This window comes from Brachyhypopomus gauderio, chromosome 7 (assembly GCF_052324685.1).
Source record: "Brachyhypopomus gauderio isolate BG-103 chromosome 7, BGAUD_0.2, whole genome shotgun sequence".
In the NCBI taxonomy this organism is placed as follows: domain Eukaryota; kingdom Metazoa; phylum Chordata; class Actinopteri; order Gymnotiformes; family Hypopomidae; genus Brachyhypopomus; species Brachyhypopomus gauderio.
Window position 1 is genome coordinate 1,198,314 of NC_135217.1, and position 23,980 is coordinate 1,222,293.

The 23,980-nt window shown below is 43.2% G+C and overlaps 2 protein-coding genes and 2 long non-coding RNA genes across 4 annotated transcripts in view; 1 reads left to right on the forward strand and 3 right to left on the reverse strand.

The window, feature by feature from the left end:
* LOC143518390 (uncharacterized) overlaps positions 1-23,980 on the reverse strand; it is a 113,976-nt gene that overhangs the window by 19,498 nt on the left and 70,498 nt on the right. The window lies entirely within an intron of this gene.
* LOC143518439 (uncharacterized) lies at positions 1,049-3,519 on the reverse strand. Its single transcript, XR_013132182.1, has 3 exons — positions 1,782-3,519; positions 1,571-1,621; positions 1,049-1,086 (listed from the first exon to the last, which is right to left on the reverse strand). It is a non-coding gene; the product is annotated as an uncharacterized LOC143518439 (long non-coding RNA).
* Positions 4,857-6,148, forward strand: LOC143518375 (uncharacterized). Its single transcript, XR_013132161.1, has 3 exons — positions 4,857-5,035; positions 5,615-5,713; positions 6,018-6,148. It is a non-coding gene; the product is annotated as an uncharacterized LOC143518375 (long non-coding RNA).
* LOC143518310 (uncharacterized) lies at positions 11,322-14,891 on the reverse strand. Its single transcript, XM_077010751.1, has 3 exons — positions 14,189-14,891; positions 12,671-12,739; positions 11,322-12,560 (listed from the first exon to the last, which is right to left on the reverse strand). The coding sequence occupies exons 1-3, from the start codon at positions 14,889-14,891 to the stop codon at positions 11,551-11,553; spliced, it is 1,782 nt and encodes a 593-aa protein (XP_076866866.1). The 3' UTR covers positions 11,322-11,550.

Consider the following 23,980-nt stretch of genomic DNA (forward strand, 5'->3'; position numbering starts at 1 on the left):
GTGCTGGGTCATAGTTCACATCCAGCTGTGTTGTGCTGGGTCATAGTTCACATCCAGCTGTGGTGTGCTGGGTCATAGTTCACATCCAGCTGTGTTGTGCTGGGTCATAGTTCACATCCAGCTGTGTTGTGCTGGGTCATAGTTCACATCCAGCTGTGTTGTGCTGGGTCATAGTTCACATCCAGCTGTGTTGTGCTGGGTCATAGTTCACATCCAGCTGTGTTGTGCTGGGTCATAGTTCACATCCAGCTGTATTGTGCTGGTCTCAGTGTTCACATACAGTTTCTCTGTGGTTCTTCCTGTAGTTGTTGTAGTCTGTGTTATGGAAGGTCACTTTAACAGTCTTGCTCTATATCATTAAGGCCACACTGACACTAATCTCTTCACCTCTCTGATGTAGTTAAAGTATATCTCATTGTTTTACTTCAGACTGATACTGAGCCAATCTGTGATTTAGTCCAGATTATTGATCTCTAGTTTAAATCCAGATCTGTTCATTTTCCTGCATTTACACTTTACACCATGATGTGTAGATCTGTGTCAGAGTGAGAAACTGTTACTGTTTGTTCCACTAAAATGAACCATCAGTCCTTCACTCCACATGAGCATCATTCACCCCCTGTACACTGAACCTCATTTATCTGAACACAACAGGATTATCAACATGTGGGTTTGGTATTTCTGTCTGTTCATGTTCATTCTGAGGTGAGACTGATGGAGATGTTGAGATTATGTAGAGTGGAGCTCTGGAATACTCACCCCTTACTCGTACTGTGAGCTCCTGTGTTGTGTCTCCACTGGTCACCTGACACAGGTAATATCCTGTATCTGACCATCTGCAGTCTCTCAGCTGTAAGGAGACGTTTCCTCTCTGCAGCTCCTCCATGAACAGACTCGCTCTGTCCTCGTAGCCCCTCCCCTCTGTCACCTGTCCATTCTTATAGAGACAAATACAGTCTGTCCCCTTAAACCACCTGATCTCCATGGCAACAGCACTGGTTTCAGGAGACAGGTGACAGGAGAGAGTGACAGCAGAGCCATACGGACGCTTTTCACCATCATGTGGGCCAATGAGTTTAAACTCATCTGTAGGAAAACACACACACACACACACACACACACACAAATTATGTTTATCTCCTGATTAAGATCATTATGATGATTCTCTGATTTCTCTCTGAGTTTAAATTCATATATAGGATACAAAACTTCCTCACACACAAACACACAGAAATAGTTTCACAATTAAATGCAATGTGTCATATTTGTCAATTGTTATTTTCATCTCAATCAAAATTTGTCCTCCGCATTTACCCATCTGTGCAGTTAACACACACACGCACGCACGCACGCACGCACGCCCGCACACACACACACACACACACACACACACACACACACACACTAGTGATTACTAGGGGGATGTAGTGCACATGAGCGGTGGGCAGCCCTAGCCCGGCGCCCGTGGAGCAGTTGGGATTAGGTGCCTTGGTCAAGGGAACCTCAGTCATGATCTCAGACCTGGGAATCGAAGAGATGTTCTGACTGATGAACTCTGGAAGTGACTTACTGATACTCGCAGATGCCATCTTGATCTCCTACAGGTTCAAACTCATAAAATCTGAGAGAGAGAGAGAGAGAGAGAGAGAGAGAGAGAGAGAGAGAGAGAGAGAGAGAGAGAGAGAGAGATGGTTAGTATTTTCTGTAATATGGTGGATTGTTTAATCGTGTTTGTCTTGTTGGTGACTAGCGCGCTTTAACATGGTGCTAACTCCTCTTACCTTCACGGTTCTTCACACACATCTGCTGTTTTAGGTCAAGTAGACTGTGTAGACATTTCAGAGCGACTCTAATCGGATCTTTGTCTTATAACAGCATGAATAGTAGGACAGTATACAGTAGGATAGTAAACGTTCACATGGTACAAACCAGATCTCCGTTTTGCTCTGCAGGAAGAAAGACTGAAGTACTTTCACTTTTACATTTATTCCAGTCGCAGCATTTGAGCGTCACTCTTAGGGACGGGTAGGATATTTATATAAATAATAAATCTGAGAATAAATTAGCTGTTTTTAATAGTTTAAATTTTCTTAAAGTTCTTATCGTGTTTAATATTTAACAGTGATTAAGCGTACTTCTCCATCAGTGGCATTATTGTACATCGAGATTCGGGCTAATGTACTGATTTAGAGCTTTTAGCCACAAGGGGGCAGCAGACATCTGAAGTTAAGTTACAGTTTACATTTTACTTGAACACGCAGACACAAAACAGTTTAATTGTTCCACCTAATTCAGCAAAAAATAGTATTATTTATTCAAAGATTCTCCGTACTTCTACGTACTTCATCGGTTATCCGTGGTTTTTGGTTGGCGTGGGTGGTGATGGTCTTTGTGGTGCTGACGTCCTCCATGTGTTTTATGTAGGCCGACACAGTCATGACGTACTCGTCCAGGTTGATGTGGTCACTGTAAGTGGCAGCTTCCTTGAACACGTCCCACTCAGTGTGTTCAAATCCGTCCTGTAATACCTCCATAGCTCCCTCAGGCCACACACTCACCTGCCTCACAGTAGGTTACTCTCTGATCAGCAGGGGCTTAGACGCAGGAATTATCATAACAGATGAATGGTCTGAGGAGCCAAGGTGGGGGCGGGAACTGCTTTGAATGCATTCTTCAAGTTGGTGTAGGCCAGATCTAGTGTGTTCATACCTCTGGTTGCACAGTCCACATGCTGATGGAGGTTTGGAAGAACTGTCTTCATATTAGCCTGGTTGAAATCCCCAGCAACAATGAAAAAGCCTTCAGGGTGAGCTGACTGCAACTCACTGGTGGTCTGGTAGAGAACACTCATAGCTTCCTTTGTATTTGCATCAAGAGGCACTTAAACAGCAGTGATGGAAACTAGCGTAATATCCCTGGGTAGATAGAATGGTCTGCAGATTACAGTCATGAACTCAATGTCTGGTGAACAATGACTTGAGACTTATACACAGACAGTAGTGTTCAGACACCCAGAGAGAAGATTAACCAACTAAAACACTACATCCACACTCCAGACTAACCATACTAACACTTAGTGTGTGTATGTGTGTGTGTGTGTGTGTTGTCTCTCAGTATCAGGAGTCTGAGCCAGTGTCATTCACCATGGAGCTCCGCCCACTCAGACTCTGTCCATGGTGCTGATACTGCAGTCCCTCCTGCAGCCTAAACACCCAGATAAACAGCAGGACCCTCACAGCAGCAACAGTAGCCATGGCAACAGCATCATCAGCATCTCATCCCTCTCACCCAATCACAGTGCCAGTGTGGTTCCCCCAGTGGTGATGCTGCAGTGCCAGTGTGGTTCCCCCAGTGGTGATGCTGCAGTGCCAGTGTGGTTCCCCCAGTGGTGATGCTGCAGTGCCAGTGTGGTTCCCCCAGTGGTGATGCTGCAGTGCCAGTGTCCTACACAGAAGCAGAACACTGCTGCAGTCGTGCCGGGCCAGCGCTCCAGTGATCAGGAAGGAGAGACGCTGCTGGGTTTGTGTCAGCTGATGCTGGGAGGAGGAGCAGCACTGGGAGGTGAAGCAGAGATACCAAACACACACACACACACACACACACACACACACACACACACACACACACACACACACACACACACACACACACACACACACACATCTGCTATGACTCCCTCACACACACACACATACACACACACACACACACACACATCTGCTATGACTCCCTCACACACACACACACACACACACACACACACACACACACACACACACACCTGCTCTGAACCCCTCACACACACACACACCTGCTGTGACCCCCTCACACACACACCTGCTGTGACTTCCACACACACACCTGCTCTCACCCCCTCACACACACCTGCTGTGACTCCCTTACACACACACACCTGCTCTGACCCCTCACACACACACCTCCTGTGACTTCCACACACACACCTGCTCTGACCCCTCACACACACATCTGCTGTGACTCCCTCACGCACACATCTGCTGTGACTCCCTCACACACATCTGCTGTGACTCCCTCACACACACCTTCTGTGACACTCACACACACACACACCTGCTCTGACACCCTCACACATACCTGCTCTGACCCCCTCACACACACCTGCTCTGACTTCCTCATACACACATCTCCTCTGACCCCCTCACACACACACACCTGCTCTGACTCACACACACACACCTTCTGTGACACTCACACACACACACACACCTGCTCTGACACCCTCACAAATACCTGCTCTGACCCCCTCACACACACACCTGCTCTGACTTCCTCATACACACATCTCCTCTGACCCCCTCACACACACACACCTGCTCTGACCCCCTCACACACACACCTGCTCTGACCCCCTCACACACACACATCTGTGGACTCACACACACACCTTCTCTGACCCCCTCACACACATACCTGCTGACTCCCTCACATACACTTGCTGACCCCCTCACACACACACCTGATCTGACCCCCTCACACACACACATCTGTGGACTCACACACACACCTTCTCTGACCCCCTCACACACACACCTGCTGACTCCCTCACATACACTTGCTGACCCCCTCACACACACACAAAAATCCAAACCTACATGGCCCTGTGTGAAAGTGATTGCCCCCTAAACCAACCAACAACAACTGCAACCAAGTGTTTGCTATAAATTGCAATGAGTCTTTTACAGCGTTCTGGAGGAATTTTGGCCCACTCATCTTTGCAGAATTGTTGTAATTCAACCACATTGGAGGGTTTTCGAGCATGAACAGCCTTTTTAAGATGATGTCACAGCATCTCAATCAGATTGAGGTCAGGATTTTGACTAGGCCACTCCAGAGCCCTATAGAGAGAGAGTCGCGTCAACTCCGTTCACTCCAATGGACCAGTTTTTTACAGCAATGGCGGATCGTGGAGCCTGTCAATAGTTCCCGGAAGTTAGCAGCAAATACGAGCAGCGCAGTCAAACTGGAGCAGTGGACCATCTGTGATACACTTTTACAGGTTAGTACGCTTAAAAAATCAGATTGTGTATTATAAGGACATCAGAATCAAATTAGCATGTGCATTAAAATGTGAATTAAAGCATTTTAGTGAATTATCCACCTCTTAATAAGCAGATTTAGGGAACTAAATCTATGCTAAGACAACGCGAATACGGTTAGCGAGATTTCACATTAACGACCGACAGCCTATTAATTGTAAATTCCTCTCTTAATGCCATTTCACCTAAACGCGATGTTTTTGCGGGGTAGCTATAAGTATTGGTTAAATATAACATTTGAGTGTGATTGTAGAGTGTGTTGGGTCGAGGAGGTGAAATGAGGATATCCATTTTGGAGTACCAACTAACGTTTTATTTCCTTTTATTTTATTTATTTATCCCTTTATTTATTTTATTTTCCTTTTTATTTCGTTTTATTTATTTTTATTTTATTTTATTAACGTATTTCCTCAGTTTTTGAAACTGCTGGATATAAAAGACGTATACTATTTAGTGTGATTAAGTTTTAAATATTCTATCACTTAAAGAAATATAATTATTAGGAGTTCATACTTATTATACCTGTGTCAACACTATAGCTGTGATCAGCAGCTATGGGCCCTGTCTTTACAGGTCCAGTGGTGCATCGTAGTGCAGGGGGGTTCCTCTTTCTGAGTGCGGGGCGATGCACAAAAATGGTGGGAACAGCATCTGCTCTCAGCCTAGTCTTGCCCTGTTTGGTTTTGATGAACTGGTCTGCCTCAAAATGTGCCTGCAGAGTGATGTGAGTTTACTCCTCACACATGACAACTCAGTTTTGTCTACCCATATACATATTCCATAGTGGGTGAATACACAGTATTAGAGAACACTTACTGGATACGTATACACTCATTACACGTATAAAAAACAACCAAGGATGTGCAACAAGTTCAAATTCATATCACATCAATACTCATAATAATCATTTTCTCCTGTCTTTTTCTCCTCTCTCTCTTTAAGCCAAAGAACCATAGGGGATTCAATGGAGCCTGCAACTAGATAGCACCCTCACCCTGCACCCGAGTCTGTCTGGAGTCTTAGATTTTTTTTGTTCACTATTCTGTATTTTAATAAATCAGGCATTAAGCTTTCCAATAGTGTGTTTATTGTGAAAAGTGCAAATGCAGTGTTTGATGATTACCTCACATATATATTTGCTGTTGTAATCTTTAGTGAGGGTAAGATTGCTCCTGCTTAGTTGAGACAACCATTTTTTTCTCCTCTCAGTATCAGTGGGGAAACCATACATTTTTGCTCGATTGGAGCATCCCCATGCAACACAGCAAACCATGGTGGACACTACACAAACAACACGGAGGAAAGGACCCAGAAAAACTGCTTGACATGATATTCATATTTGAGATTATTAGAGATTTATTTAATGAATTAATTGCTGTAAATAAGTGTGTATTAAAAAGACAAGATATATATATAATTTATCTATGTATTTTAATATGTCATATACTGTCTGGATGTAAATGTAATGTGTTTTAATGTACCCTTTTAAAGCATATTTCTGCACAATGAAGTCAAAGAAAATTTTCCTTCTGTCAGAAAATGTACATTAGTCATTTAGATTACTTAGGTCACCAATACCATGGGATTACAGAAATTACCATGAATGTTAGAAAATTAATCTCATCTGAATTTCTCACCCCTTCCTGTCCCTCTAAATATATAAATGAACGTAATATATAACAATTATAAAACAATCAAAGCATTAAACAGCAATGTGCTCTAAAATTAGCCTAAAGTTGGTCATTATATGTTCACAATAATCCTCAAATCGCAGTTCTGTCTGTGTTTATGCGCTCAAATTGAACTTCCTGGAACTATCTGAAGCCTCCGTGAATCACGTGACCATCAAGCGTTTTGAACTTCCGTTGTCGTGACTCTCTCTCTATACGGCTCTGGGCCACTCCAAAGTCTTCATTTTGGTTTTCTTCAGACATTCAGAGGTGGACTTGATGGTGTCTTTAGGATCATTGTCTTGCTGCAGAACCCAAGTTCGTTTCAGCTTGAGGTCACGAACAGATGGCCGGACATTCTCCTTCAAGATCTTTTGGTAGACAGCAGAATTCATAGTTCCATTTATCACAGCAAGTCTTCCAGGTCCTGACGCAGCAAAACAGCCCCAGATCATCACACTACCACCACCATATTTTACTGTTGGTATAATGTTCTTCTTCTGGAATGCAGTGTTTCTTTTACGCCAGATGTACTGGGACACATACCTTCAAATGAGTTCAACTTTTGTCTCATCGGTCCACAGAATGTTTTCCCAAAAGTCTTGGGGATCATCAAGATGTGTTCTGGAAACATTCAGACGAGCTTTAATGTTCTCTTTGCTCAGCAGTGGTTTTCATCTAGGAACTCTGCCATGTAGGACATTTTTGTCCAGTCTCTTTCTGATGGTGGAGGCATGAACTCTGACCTTAACTGAGGCAAGTGAGGCCTGCAGTTCTTTAGATGTTGTTGTGAGGTCTTTTATGACCTCTTGGATGGGTCGTCGCTGCGCTCTTGCGGTAATATTGGGCAGCCGGCCACTCCTAGGAAGGTTCATCACTGATCCATGTCTTCGCAATTTGTAGACAATGGCTCTCACTGTGGTTTGCTGGATTCCGAAAGCTTTGGAAATGGCTTTATAACCCTTTCCAGACTGATAGATCTCAATTACCTTCTTTATCAATTGTTCCTGAATTTCTTTGGATCTTGGCATGATGTGTAGCTTTTAAGGATCTTTTGGTGGACTTCACTTTGTCTGGCAAGTCCTATCTAATTTGAGAACAGGTGTGGCAATCAGGCCTGGGTGTGGCAAGAGACAGTGTACTCAGGTGTCAGAAAAAAGAAAAGAAGATTACACATGACATGTTTCCACACTCACCCTAATCACCATTCTTCCAAACTGTAATGATTCTGACTTAGAAGGAGGACACATGTGCATCAGGGGTAGGGTTTATCTAATAGTGGGCAGGGTTTATCTAATAGGGGGCAGGGTTTATCTAATAGTGGGCAGGGATTTTCTAATAGGGGCAGTGTTTATCTAATAGGGGCAGTGTTTATCTAATAGGGGGCAGGGTTTATCTAATAGGGGGCAGGGTTTATCTAATAGCGGGCAGGGTTTATCTAATAGTGGGCAGGGTTTATCTAATAGTGGGCAGGGTTTATCTGGGTGAGGATCCTGGATGATTACTGCACACACACAGAGAGGTCACGTGATCTACGAGGCATATTTGGTTGTCTGAACTAATACGCTATGGCACTACACATGGGAAGAGCTGGACATTAAGAACCAGGGGACATTTATAAAGAGACACAAGGGACATAAACAAGCAGGGAAACAAAGCAGAGATGGACACACAGACAGATCAAACAATAGTCCAACTAAACATATACCAAACTATGAGTGACATGACCAGGAAGACACTAGTATAACATAGAAGACACTTAAATAAGGGAACATAAACAGAGTTGATAAATTCACAAACTTTTACACTGAACAGGGATGAACACAAATGGGGATTAAACGGAAACATGAACAGAGAAGTTAACCTAACACACATGAACTAGGAACAGGGGGAATCAGACAGGGATAATTAAATAGAGAACCTGAACAGTAAACGCAGCACAAGAAAACTAACCATGAACACCTGAACAGACAACACCTGAGCTCAGACAACACATGAGCACATGCACTTAAAAATCACCCAGCGTACACAACAAGGAGAACCAACATTGACCCACAAACCAATACTACCAGGACAGGGACTAAAACAAACCAATACTACCAGGACAGGGACTAAAACAAACCAATTAAACCACCAAAACAAGGGACAGCTGGGCCAATAAATGTGGAGTGAACAAACTGAACAGAAACCATGGCAATGAAAACAAAGGCGGAACTAAAGGAAAAAGAAAACAAGAATGACAGGTAGGGGCGGAGCCAGATGTGACAAAAACCATATAAACAACAAAACATATCAGTCCCCATATATAGTGTGTAGGGTGTATAGAGTGTGTAGTGTGTGTCACAGTATGGCTGCTGACTCCGTTTGCACATGTTGATGTACATGGGTATGTTTGTCTGGTTACTTCCGTGTGTGTGTTATCTGTATCACCTGTCCCTCATCCCATTGTAACGTGCTACACTTGTCGTCTGTGTATTTAATTGTGTCTTGTGTATGTTCGTTGTCAGTTGTTGATACGTGGCGTTGTGTTAAGTGCTCACTGTTTTCTGTATAGTGCTAATGTGCTACCCGTTGTCACGTCCAGCTCCGCCCTCCTCCCTTGTCCCACCTAGCTTCCCCGTTTCCTTGGTTTCCCTTCTGTATGCCACGCCCGTCCTCAGAGTTTCCACCTGTGTCTCGTTTACTTCCCTGGTTTTTGTGAATTTAGTTTCCCCTGCCCTGTGTACCCGCGTCGTACCTGCTCTATCGTGGTTCCCTGCTTATCATTTATGTTTCTCCCCTTTACCTTTCACCACGCGCTTGGTTTGTAATGTTCCCGTGCTTGTCGGCTTTATCTCGTTGTCTAGTATTCTCGTCTGACTGTATTACCCCCTCTGTGAGTAGCTTAGTCCCTTTCTGCCTCCTATGTTGTAGTTTAGTGGTTTGTTGGTTCCTTTTTAATAAATATTCATATCCTTGTGTTTGCATCACTCCTGCCTCTGACAAACGTTACACCCGTGTAATCAACAACAGTCCTGCACGCTGCTTTCATCTCTGTGTCTTGCTCACCTTGCAAAAGACATCAATGCAATAAAAGAAAAATTCAACCTTTAATTCAGTGCATTTATTCAGAGGGACAAAAATCCCCATTAAGAAATAATTCTACATAAATACATGTGCCACAATTATTGGCACCCTTCATATTAATACTTTATACAACCCCTTTTTGCCAAAAAGACAGCACTTAATCTTCTCCTATAACATTTCACAGAGAGAGATCTTCCACCGTTCCTCTGCACAATCTCTCTAAATCATCCTGGTTCCTGGTTCCTCTCCTATGTTCTCTCCTCTTCAGATCACCCCACAGGTCTTCAACTGGGTTAAGGTCTGGGGACTGAGGTGGCCGTGCGAAGAGTTTGATCATGTGACTGGTGAACTGTTTTTGTGTAGATCTGGCCACATGTTTAGGGTCATTATCTTGCTGAAAGACCCAGTGATGACCCATCTACAGCTTTTGGGCAGAGGCCACCAGATCTTGATTTAAAATGTCCTGGTTTACCAAAGAGTTCATGATGTCATGCAGCCCAATAGGGTTCCCAGGGACTTTGGAAGAGAAACAGACCCACAACCTCACCCATACTCCACCCATACTCCACCGATCCTCCCCCATACACCACCCATTCTCCCCCATACTCCACTCATCCTCTCCCATACACCACCCATACTCCACCCATACTCCACCCATTCTCCCCCATACTCCACCGATCCTCCCCCATACACCACCCATTCTCCCCCATACTCCACTCATCCTCTCCCATACACCACTCCTTCCCTTGTTCTTTGCTGGTCATTGTATGTAGCCCCATGTTTCTGAGCCTCTGTGTTTTCCACTGTTTCCTGGTGTGGTTTGAACACAGGTGCAGGTGAGGACCTCATACCCAGCAGGTAACAGCTACTAAAGCAGAGGTTGAACACCTGATTCAGCTCACGAGGGCTCAGTAGTGATCTGATGAGGTCAGTGATGTCTGGACAGCATCAAGGAGCCCTGAATTCACCACAGTGTCACTGCTGAACTTTCACCAGGGAAGAGTTCAAATTGCAGATGAGTTTGGACATTAATGAGAGACAACCAGGTGGTGGAGGAAACAGGAATGTGTCAGTTACCTGATCTTACTGCTACTAAAACCCCACTGATGTGGACATGACAGAATCCAGTGTGACTGCCATAATGCAAAAGAACACAACACAGTATACGGACTGTTGCCTTCCACTACAAGTGGAGTGATATACTTCTCATTTCAGAACTCATATCAGTACACTGGTACGCTGTATAATTACAGTATAATCAAAGAAAAAGAGAGCAGAGAGCAGAGGAAAACATTCACTGATCCACTGATGTCCTGTATTAACATGATAATCTCTGCTACTACAAGATCAAATGGAGCTGCTGAGGTTTAAAGGTATTTAGGATCATTCATTGATCAGACAGAGCGTTTATGACTGGATCACTGAGTGTCCCCCAGAGCAGCAGTTGGGTTAATCTAACAAACAGTCCTGTAGTGTCCTGATGACCCTGTTCTCCCACTCTGTCTCCCTCTCTGACTCCCTCTCTCGTCACAGTTCTCTCATAAACCTCCTCAAGCACTGAGTGAGTCTCTCTGAGCTCTGAGAGTCTCTGTCTCAGTGTCTCCAACTCTCTCTCCTTTTCTTCCATCTTACAATCAAAATCTTTCTGGTTCTTTGTCATGACAGTCCACATTCTCTGTTGGAGTTCAGGCATGATGATCTTCATGAGGTTCCTCTCTGCCTCCACCCTGGCCTCTCCTTCATACCTCTCCATGATCTCCTCCATCTCCTGTCTGTGTCTCTCCTCCATTTCTGTCCTCTCCATCTCTCGTTTCTCTTTCAGTTTCTTCACCTTTTCTTCTATTTCTGTCCTTTGCTCTACCTCTCGGTCCAGCTCTTGTTTCAGTTCTCTTTTTTTCTTCATTCCTTTCTTCCTTCATCTTTCTCTCCAGTTCAGTTGTTCGATCATTAAGTTGTCTGATATCTCCTTCATGTCCTTGTATCACTCCCTCTATCTTTTTCAGAAAGTCTTGCACCTCCTTTTCCAGTTTCTCTTTCATTTCTCTTTCATCATTTGCTTTATTTTCTTCACTTTCCTTAAGAATTTTTATCCTCATCTCTCTGATCAGAGATTCTGTCTCCAGGTAAATCTCACTGCTGTAGAATCTCTCTCTGTTTCCTTCCACCATCTTCTCTATCTTCTCTAGCAGCTCTGAGATCTGAGACCCATCCCCACTCTCCTTAATGTTGAGACAGTGAAACCTCTTCCCACATTTCTCCACAAGTGTCTGGACCTCTTGGCTTCCCGACTGAATGAACTGTTCAGGATTTTGCTCTTCCTCACTAACAGTGAAGAGGATCATGGTGTTCCTCCAACATCTCTCTCCAAACATCTCCTCCATTTTCTCCAGCATCCCTCTCTCCTCTCCTGCAGGCTGCTTCACTGGTATGACTAGGAGGAAGGCGTGGGGTCCTGGGGCAGACAGACGGACACAGAGTCCCACGTCCTGTCTCACCTCCTCCAGAGAGAGTTCAGGGCAGAACCAGTCAGGAGTGTCCACCACAGTCACCTTCCTCCCAGCCACCTCCCCCTGTCCGGTCTCACTCTGCTGGGGGAGTGTAGATGTAGCAGCCTGGCTCCTCTCCTCTCTGCCCAGGATGGTGTTTCCTGCTGCACTCTTCCCAGACCCAGTCCTCCCCAGCAGCACCAGCCTGAGTTCTGGTACAGGAACCAGCACTGGAGAGTCTGGACTGGAGGATTTTCCACCCACTGGAAATGAATAAGAATAAATAATTTAACACAGAATAGTTTACTACAATCTGGTAAATAGCTGTTAATAAATCCTTATGGTACTATATGTATCTCTATTAATCCCGTACTTGTTGGAGATTCTTCCATACTGTTTCTCCTCCTGGGTGGAGTTGCTGAGTCTGGAGTCTCTCCACTCACTATAACACAGCAGAACCAGACAGAATGAAGAACACGTTATTCAGAATGCAGAGAAGTCAGATGAGGATTATTAAAATAATCTGTAATAGATTATAAGTAACTATTTTCAAAGAATAACTTGTATTTGTCCTCATATCTACTATGTTAGGGTCTGTAGTATAGTAGCTGTAATACTTCAGTTGTTTCTACAGCTTAGCATGTGTAATGTGGTAGTGATACATCTCATATATTACTTTACTAGTTTATTATTACACTTTGTGTTCATAATACTTCTGTGCAGTGGCGTGAACACATAGACATCAGGTGGTGCTAAAGCACCACCAACTCTGCCCTTTATCAACGAAAGTGCCCTTTTGAAACTTCGTTTTTTTAAATCATTTTACTGAGGTCGGTTGAAATGATCTTTGGAAAACCTGAGCGATTAAAAACAATGCCCTGAAATGAGCCACGACCTCACACACACCCGACCTCTCTCTTCCTTTAACACCAGATGCGCTGCAGCAGCAGTTCAGTTCAGCGAGGTGAAGGAAGCGTCTTCAGCACAGCACGCACGGTCACAGATAGACTTCTTCTCCCGTGCCCCACCAGCCAGGTCACACATCAAGTAAAATCTACCGTTTGCCCTCTAAGCCCAACGTGAAATCATTTTCTTGTGCAGTAAAATGTCTGATACAGCACCAAACCAATACAAATAATTAAGGTAGAGTTTGCAAATCTATGTATTAAGCTGAACATCTTCTGTTGTATAGGTTTTGTTAGGCAACATAAATTAACACAATCGTTTGTGAAAGAAGAAACGGGAAGTTCCCCATTACCTGTGAAAAATGCCCATCTGCATTCATGTAATGACAACACTCAGTAGCCTATAACTCCTTCTCCTACTTTATGGTCTTTTTACTGTCTTAATTGTAGGCCTATATTGATTTACTAATTGCAAAATATATGCAACAAGGCCTGCAGACAGTGGAGGGTAAACAGAAGTTAACTGAAGGACATGACTCTATATAGTTAATATTGGATATGAATTTTATCAGTTGGCTGCGTCCATTGAAAACTCATGTTTAGAGAATGTTACAAATAAAATGTCAAATTTCATTCAACACGTGCTTGTAATTTTTTTTATAATTAAGTTCTCCACGTGCGCTAAAAAAGAGCCCTTCACCCCCCCCCCCCCCCCCGAGCACTTGCCCCCCAAAATGTCTGAGCACGCCACTGCTTCTGTGTTAAGTTTTCTGGTCTGGTCTGCAACGGTATCATATGTCTCTTTGTGTGGCCAGTTGGTTGTCTAATTCGGGTTATGCTGAATAAACACATGCTCCCTGACCGTTAGTGCTACAATTTCACTAAGACTAAGAGTGCATCTTGATCAAGGCAATAGATCACAAATATCCACTACAATTACAAACCTTCTTTTAAAGCATTCTTTGTTTAAATACTAAATAACTCACTATTTGGATAGTACTCCTGATTGCTGCGTCTTCTGACTGGGACTGGTGGGTCTGGGTCTGTCCTCTCCTGTAGCTGTTTGCTTTTCTCCTCTAGAAGTCTGTCTTTCTCCTCAACCTGCTTGTCTTTCTCTTCAAGCTGTTTGATCTTTTCTGTCAGTTCAGTTTTCTGTTGTTCCAGTAGGACCATCATCTCCTGGAGTTCGCTGTTCTTCTCGTGTAGTTCCTTTCCCAGTGTCTCCAGTTGGTTTTTACTGGTTTCCACCTCTTTTGCTGTGTTCTCCAGTAGTCTCTCTTTCTCCTTGACCAGTTCATCCCTCTCATTTATTATTTTATTTTGGTTCTCTATTGTCTTTAAATGTCCCTCTAATTCAGTGTCTTTTTGTTTGAGTTGGTTGTTTTTCTCTTCTACAGTCTTATTTCTCTCCTCCAATTGTTTTTCTTTGTTTTTCTCCATCTCTGACAGGTTCAGTCTCAGTGTCTCTAACTCTCTCTGTTTTTCCTCCATCCTACTGTCAAACTCTTTCTGTTTTTGGGTCATAAGGGTTTGGGTAATATATGCATGCAGGTTCCTGATCAGCTGTCTGTCTGTCTCTACTGCTGTAGCTGCACTCCTCTCTTTGCTCTTCATCTGCAGTCTGAGGTTCTTCACCATCTTCCTCCTCTCCTCCTGCATCCTTTTCAGCTCCTGTTCTGCCTCCTTCATCTGCTGATCTTCTCTCTCCAGTTCTCTCTCCTCTTCTCATCATCTCTCTCCTCTGATAACTTTTGCTCATGTTCATGTGTTTGTGGTTCATGCTGTTTTATCTTCTCCATCAGTTTCTCCACTGGCTCTGCTGAGCTCCTCAGAGCTTCCACCACAGCCCTCACTGTGTCTCTCATCTCCTGCTCTTCTCTTTGTCTCTTCTCCACTCTTTCTCTCACTATTCTTTCCTCCATCTCTCTCATTTCCACTCTGATCTGACTGATGCTCTCTCTCTCCTCTTGTGTCATTTCCTCTTCATCTAATTCTCCTTTACTGGGTGTTTGTTTGTCTGTTTGCTCCAGTTCAGTCTCAGTTTCCTTTAGCTGATCTTTCCATGATTTCCATCCTTCCATTAAGGACTTTAAGTTCTTCAGAGCAGGTCCAAGAATTCTGTCCTCTTTAAACTCTGAAATAACAATACGGACATTGGAGACTTTTTAGGATTATTTTACATTTTGGCACTAAAGTAAATGTACACTGTAAAAATAGTAGAAAAATATCAATTCATCTGTATGTTAATTTTTAAAAGATAAGTAAGTGACGTCTTGCTGTAATAATCAACATATCAAGTCAATTAACAGCATTTAACTTATAACTAAGAACAAAAACTGCTTGTGAAAAGCCATTTTGTATAAACTACAATGTAATAATAAAGTTTTAATACATCCTAACCTGCTGATTTAATACATCATAACTTATTCCTGTGCAAAAGATCCTTGTCATTACAAAAGAGAAGAACATCTGGATAAACTGAACAGTGTTGAGACTGAATGACCATGTGAAGAATCTTAGAAACATCTGCATCTCCTGCTACTGAACAGGTCTCATCACTGTGAAGGCTGTAAAACACTGGTGTCCAGGTAAAGATCCTCCCACCCCTCACTCACTTGGGGATTATGTCTGGATTACCCAGATCAAGACTGCAGTGTGAACCCTAATCCCACTGTGAGTGAAGCTCTGAGCTCACGGCACTGTTCCCTCCAGTGGTGGAGATGCTCTCTGACTCTCACTCCCTTAAAAAACTCTGATGACTAACGCCAGGAACATCAGACTCCATGGACTTCTTCTAAATTAACACTGTATTACCAAGTGTAGATTTAACGCTGGTGTCAATACAAAAACTAAATCTAAAAGCTGTTTAATAGTGTTGTTAGTATAACTCTTGACTATATTAATATGAAATGTGAAAATATGAAATGTGCCCTATTTTGTCAATTGTGATTTTTTTTTTTCACCGCAATCAAAATTTGTCCTCCGCTTTTTACCCATCTGTGCAGTTAGAACACACACACACACACTAGTGATTACTAGGGGACTGTGGTGCACACATGCCTAGAGCGGTGGGCAGCCCTAGGGGAGCAGTTGCGGTTAGGTGAAGGGCACCTCAGTCATAACCTCAGGTCTGGGAATCGAACCCACGACCCTCCGATCACAAGACAGATTCCCTACCACCAGACCATGACTGTGTGTGAGTACATGTTCATTTGTGCTGAAATTTCAGATGTTATATCCATCGATCCTTTTTGCACCTTATATTAAAGTATTTAATACTGATGTATAATAGCACAAACCCTCATAAACCCATGACTGAACCTTATAACTATCACAGTTCCAATCTTTCAATCTAGACTTAAGACTCACCTATTTAATCAAGCCTTCAGTTAATATTCCCCTTGTAAGGTGTGGGGCTCGGGGGCCCCCATACGTTGAGATTTCTGGTAATTTGAGATGTTGATGCTGTCATCCAGCTGTGTCATGGCATCACTCTAGTTGTAACAATGACTTGACTGGAAAGCAATGTCTCAGTGAGCCATGACTGTGATCACCTCTGAACCCTTCCCTTTAGTTATGCTGCTATAGATTAGCCTGCCGGAGCCACATGCTGTTCACTGGCACATGAGCTATGTACATTTAAATCAATGGTGGTTTAAATGTCCACTCAGTCCATTTTGTCTATCTTTTTGCATGCTTCTACTCAAGACGATTGCATGCAAGCACCTACAAGCACCTGGGAGATGGTCTGGCTTGCTGGTGGATGTACCGATGCCGGGGTTGGATGTGCCATTTCTGCAAGAGGACGTGCTGATGCTCCTACCTGAGGCCGCCCACCTGCACCAAAAGGACTGTGACTACTTGGCCAGGCAACAAGAACCTTAACTTGTACGGTAGAACTGTAGAACCACCCTGCACACCACAGACTTCTGCTAACGGGCCGCCCAATGGAGGATGGGTTCCCTTTTGAGTCTTGGTCCTCCCGAGGTTTCTTCTTATTCCCCACCATCATAGGGAGTTTTTCCTTGCCACTGTCGCCTTTGGCTTGCTCATTATGGATCTGGACCCATACGATTGTAAAGCTGCTTTGTGACAGTGGTTATATCCACACCATAAACTACAGTGGTTACAACCACACTATAAACTAGTGGTTATAACCACAATATAAACTACAGTAGTTATAACCACACTATAAGCTAGTGATCATAACCCAAATGAATAAAATCCCATGGTACTAAAGTTCTTATTTTCCTCCTCACCAGTCTGCAGAGCAGATTCCTCCATTTTCATTCTCTCCTCTTCTGTCCATCTTCTGTCTTTCTGTGGAAGTGAATTAAACAGAGTGAAGGGTCCATGATGTCATACTGTGTGTTATATATGAAGGACCAGTGTGGATTATTGAGAGCTGATATTATTAAGAGTGGAGACCCTGCTGACTGTAGCTGCTGTAAACTGATACTGTGTTTGGTAACACACAGTCAGAATACAGTCAACTGAGGAACACAGTCAAAGTACTGACTGATCAGATTTACAATGAGTGATATTAAACCTGTAATAAATCACACAGCTTTGTGGTAATGCGGGTGTATTAAACCTGTAATAAATCACACAGCTATGTGGTAATGTGTGTGTAAACATCAGATTAAAGTTCTGGTCCGTGAAAATATTGTCTGACGTAATCGGTCAGTGGCGCTGACCGATTACGCCCCCCCCCCCCCCCCAACATCACCATTACTACACACACAAGATCACTCACACCTCCCCCCTCCCCCACCTTCACCATTACTACACACACACAAGATCACTCACACCTCCCCTCCCCCACCATCACCATTACTACACACACACAAGATCACTCACACCTCCCCCCTCCCCCACCTTCACCATTACTACACACACTCAAGATCACTCACACCTCCCCTCCCCCACCATCACCGTTACTACACACACACACACACACACACACACACACACACACACACACACGATCACTCACACCTCCCCCCTCCCCCACCATCACATGGCTTCTTACCTGACGAATGAAGCCTTTATCAATTTCGAGGACAGCAGGAAAAAAGTAAGAAAAATAATTAAAGTAAATAATTAGGGAAAAGTTCAGGTTGAATAACATGTACATGATCTTTAAGTTGTAACTTTTGATTCGGCACTCTCCTTAGATACTCACATCAAATCTCTGGTTCACTCTTGTTTTTATCAGTTAACTTGGCTAAACTAAGTCCCATTGTGTCACGTTCTGAGCTTGAAATTGCTATCCATGCTTTCATCTCCTCTCGGTTGGATTATTGTAATTCTTTATATACAGGTATTAGTAATAACTCCCTAGAGTGTCTCCAGGTTGTTCAGAATGCTGCTGCAAGGCTTCTAACTAAGGGCGTACTCACACTAGGCTCTGTGATCCGGGCCCGGGCACGGTTGCCTGCCGAAGCACGGTTCGTTTGGCTAGTGTGAGCGCTCCAACCGTGCCCGGGCCCGGATCAGTTAACCGTGCTCGGGCCCGCTTGAAGAGGTGGGCCAGGGCACGATTCATGTGGACTCGGGCACGGTTCGCTTCTAGTGTGAGCGCTATCCGTGCCCGGGCCCGCTTGGTGCCTCGTGTGATTGGTTCATTTCGCTGGAACTCAAACATGACGTCAGTGATTCGATGCTCACGTTAAACAGTCATAGCGGCAAAGCGATTAGCAGACAATCGTTGTGTTAAATTATCGATAAATCTGTGCTTGCACCGTGTTTCTGCACTCCCAAAACGACTCCAAAAACACAATAAAAAGAGAATCGTGAACTCCATAGTGTTGTGCGATCGCGCTTTTTTTCCAAATAAAGCGGCGTTGTGATGACGTAAGCGTGCTCGGGCCGGGTTGATGAAGCCAGTGTGAGTACAGGCCAGAGGGGGAGTGGGGAGGGGGGATAACCGGGCCCCAGCACGGACGAGCAAACCGTGCCTAGTGTGAGTACGCCCTAAAGAACATTTGTTAAGGAGACTCCTTCGACAGTTATGAGGAATTCCAGAGAGCACTGAGATTATGGAGTGAAGAGGGCTACCATCCAATGCACAAAATTAAAATTTATTTAAACATGATGTAAATAATAAAAACCCCAATTTACTTCTTTAAATGTACAAACCATCCAGAAAAAATGAATAAAAATGTCAAATCTGTCTTCTGCATTCTGTGAAATTAAATAAAATTAAAGGGGCTGATAATGTACTGGCAGGAAGAATATTTGTATACATCATACAATGTGGTGTACATATGAAGGTGCTACAGACAGACATTAACTTGTATTACATTTTGTGTTAACATTTATCACTGGCAGTGTATATTATAATGTGGTATTTAGCATGTGATTACTGCCATTAGCGGCAAGCAACTTAGGATAATTAAATTGCTATTTAAATTCTAAGCATGGTAAAGAAAAACAAAGAAGAGACTCACAAGTGAAAAACAAAATTCAATAAGAACAAACTGAGGTCCACCTCATAACCCCAAACAAAAGTATCTTCACCTCTTGTAAAATAATTTGTAAGTAAAATGTGTTTTGTCACAAAACACAAAAGAATAGTACTAATCTCTGATAAATCAAAATGTCGGGTGCAAATAGTACACACCGCTACGTATACCCGGGTGCAAATAGCACACACTGCTGCATATACACGGGTGCAAATAGCACACACTGCTGCATATACCTGGGTGCAAATAGCACACACTGCTATGTACACCCGGGTGCAAATAACACGTACTGCTGCATATACCCGGGTGCAAATAGCATCTGCCATTTATTTATTCTGTGAAATAGGAAGAACCGGTTTGTAGTCAGGAACATCAAACACAAACTCAGTTTTTATTAGCAGGTTATACTTAGACAAGCTTTATTGTCATTCATTATACACAGGTGTACGCATAACAAAATTTTGTCGCATTTAGGCTCGCACGGAGTATACAGAGAAAAGTTATTGATAGTAACACAGAATTTCGATATAAAAATAGATCAATAGATTTTTCAATAACCCAGATTTAAGATTTCAAGAATGTGACAGTTGGCATCACAGGATTACACAAATGCGTAATAAGTGTGTATAAATATAGAAATGTAGAAGTGTAGCAGCAGAGATATTTAAATATGGATATGTGGTATAGATATATAATGTACATCTATATGTATATACATATCTACAAAGAAAATAAAATAGCAGCATGAATAAATATCAATAAAGTGACATTGTGGAATCAGATAGTCTGATCAGTTTGGCAGTAGTGTACAGATGACATGTACTGTAGCTCATCAATTTCCTGACCTCGTCCAAGGTGTCGTGTTCAACAGTCTAATGGCTTGAGGGAAAAAGCTGTTACAGAATCTGGTGGACCTGCACCGAATACTCCTGAATCTTCTTCCAGAAGCCAGCAGTGAGAACAGTCTTCAGTGAGGATGTGAGGGGTCACTGATGATGTTGAGTGCTCGTGATATGCAGCTCACTGGTGCGAGGTCCTGGATGGGTGGAAGAGAAGACCCGATGATCTTCTCCACTGTCCTCACCACTCTCCTCACATTCTTCCAGTCAGAGGCACTGCAGCCTCCACACCACACAGAGGTGCAGCTGGTCAGAATGATCTCTATGGTGCTTCTGTAGAATGTGATAAGGCTGGTGGGGGCAGGTGGACCCTCCTCAGCCTGCGTAGGAAGTGCAGACGCTGCTGTGCTCTCTTAACCAGAGACGCGGTGTTTACAGACCAGGTGAGGTTGTGTGTGATGTTCAACCCCAGGAACTTCACGCTGCTGACCACTTCCACAGTGTTGGAGTTGATGTAAAGTGGAGCATGGCTGGGCTGGTTCTTCATCAAGTAGATGATGATCTCTTTTGTTTTATCCACGTTCAGGATCAAGTTGTTGGCACTGCACCAACCCACTAACCGCTTAACTTCCTCTCTGTACCAGGCAGAAACACCACCTATCATTTGATAAATACATAGATAATACTACTAGGATAGCTTTTCTACATCTCCGCAACATTGCCAAATTAAGAAAATGCATTATCACAGGATGATGCAGAAAAATTGGTGCACACCTTTGTTAGCTCCAGATTAGACTACTGTAACTCACTACTGTCAGGATGTTCAAATAGGAATCTAAATAAACTTCAAATAGTTCAAAATGCCACAGCCAGAGTTCTGACCAGAACTAGAAAATTTCAACATATTACACCAGTCCTATCAGCTCTGCATCGGCTCCCAGTTAAATTCCGTATTGATTTAAAAATTCTATTATTAACATATAAAGCACTGCACGGGCTTGCTCCTGAATACCTCCAGGAACTTATTTCCTACTATGAACCCCCACATCCACTAAGATCACAGGGTGCTGGTCTTTTATTAGTTCCACAAATTAATAAGGTAACAGCAGGGGGAAGAGCCTTTTCTTATAAGGCCCCCCAGCTTTGGAACAACCTCCCAAAATGCGTACGGGACTCTGACACAGTCACAATCTTTAAGTCTAGGTTGAAAACCCACCTATTTGGTTTAGCGTTTGATAATTAACATCCCCCCTTAGATAAAGGTACAGATCCAGGGGTTCATAGATGAAGGGTTTTATGGTAGACTGGGGCGCTGGTGCTGTCGTCCTGTCACTGCTCGTGGTCACTCAGGTTTGTTGACAGTGCAGTGGATGGATGCCATTGTCTCAGAATGCCCCCAAGCCTATGTTACCTTCTGGTTCTGCCTTTTTAGCTAGACTGTAATAGTTTAACTTAATGCCGGAGTTGCTGCCACACTCCAGAAATGTGTTTAATTTCATCTGTCCTGTATATGTCCTCATACAGAGCTAATTTTCCCTGTTTTATTTTCTCCACATGGCTGCCCGCCTGCTCGAGGAACAATGAGATGAGGAAGCACAAGCGATTCATCCAGTGCCAGCCACCTACTGCCTGACCGGACAAGCCTACACCATGATGGACATTATTACATCTTTTCCTTTTCTTTCTCTTCTTTCTGTCTAAATTGTTGTTGTTGTCATGGTGACCGATGTCGGCCAGAGGAGGATGGGTTCCCTCCCTGAGTCTTGGTTCCTCTCAAGGTTTCTTTCTCATGCAAAAAAACTAGGGAGTTTTTCCTTGCCACTGTCGCCCTTGGCTTGCTCACTGGGGGCTAGGACTTGGCACTTGTAAAGCTGCTTTGTGACAACAACTGTTGTAAAAAGCGCTATATAAATAAAATTTGATTGATTGATTGATTGCTGATATAACATTATGACATAGTATAAAACTATTTGAAGTTTAAATAAATAGATTTTAAATAAATAAACAGATTAACCTCTAAGTTTGAACTACAACTTTATGTTGTGGGGGGTTAGTGAGGTGAATAATGAAGGACGATGGGTCAGAAGGGCTCAGACAAAAATAAAAACACACTGTAGTCACACATGAATACAGTTATGTGGTTTTACAGATACAAATACAAAGGAATTCGTTAATTAAGCAAACATCCACATAATCTTGAGGGTAATCTCTCTCACCTTTGATGTTTTTCTTATAGTCATCTGTTGCCATACGTGGAAAAGATGTTGATAAGATGTTAATAAGATGGTCTGAACGGATTTTTGCCTGTTTGTTCTGGTAGCGTCCAGGGAGGAAACACTAGAGCTTTTGCTTTCACTACCTCCATGGCAGCAGCGTTAGTGGGTCATACACAACACTCCACTATACTAGTATACACAACCCTCCACTATACTAGTATACACAACCCTCCACTCTACTAGAATACACAACCCTCCACTATACTAGTATACACAACCCTCCACTATACTAGTATACACAACCCTCCACTACACTAGAATACACAACCCTCCACTCTACTAGAATACACAACCCTCCACTATACTAGAATACACAACTCTCCACTATACTAGTATACACAACCCTCCACTATACTAGTATACACAACCCTCCACTACACTAGAATGCACAACCCTCCACTCTACTAGAATACACAACCCTCCACTCTACTAGAATACACAACCCTCCACTATACTAGTATACACAACCCTCCACTATACTAGTATACACAACCCTCCACTACACTAGAATACACAACCCTCCACTCTACTAGAATACACAACCCTTCACTATACTAGTATACACAACCCTCCACTATACTAGTATACACAACCCTCCACTCTACTAGAATACACAACCCTCCACTATACTAGTATACACAATCCTCCACTCTACTAGAATACACAACGCTCCACTCTACTAGAATACACAACTCTCCACTCTACTAGAATACACAACCCTCCACTCTACTAGAATACACAACCCTCCACTCTACTAGAATACACAACCCTCCACTCTACTAGAATACACAACACTCCACTATACTAGAATACACAACCCTGCACTCTACTAGAATACACAACCCTGCACTCTACTAGAATACACAACCCTCCACTCTACTAGAATACACAACCCTGCACTCTACTAGAATACACAACACTCCACTATACTAGAATACACAACCCTGCACTCTACTAGAATACACAACCCTGCACTCTATTAGAATACACAACCCTCCACTCTACTAGAATACACAACCCTGCACTCTACTAGAATACACAACCCTCCACTTTACTAGAATACACAACCCTCCACTCTACTAGTATACACAACCCTCCACTGTACTAGAATACACAACCCTGCACTCTACTAGAATACACAACCCTGCACTCTACTAGAATTCACAACCCTGCACTATACTAGTATACACAACCCT

Coding starts and splice junctions, on each gene's coding strand:
- LOC143518310 (XM_077010751.1), bottom strand. CDS start 14,891: ATGAAGGAGGCAGAACAGGAGCTGAAAAGGATGCAGGAGGAGAGGAGG. Junction 12,740..14,188: donor TCAGGAGTACTATCCAAATA/GTGAGTTATTTA, acceptor GCTGTGTTATAG/TGAGTGGAGAGACTCCAGAC. Junction 12,561..12,670: donor TATGGAAGAATCTCCAACAA/GTACGGGATTAA, acceptor ATTCATTTCCAG/TGGGTGGAAAATCCTCCAGT.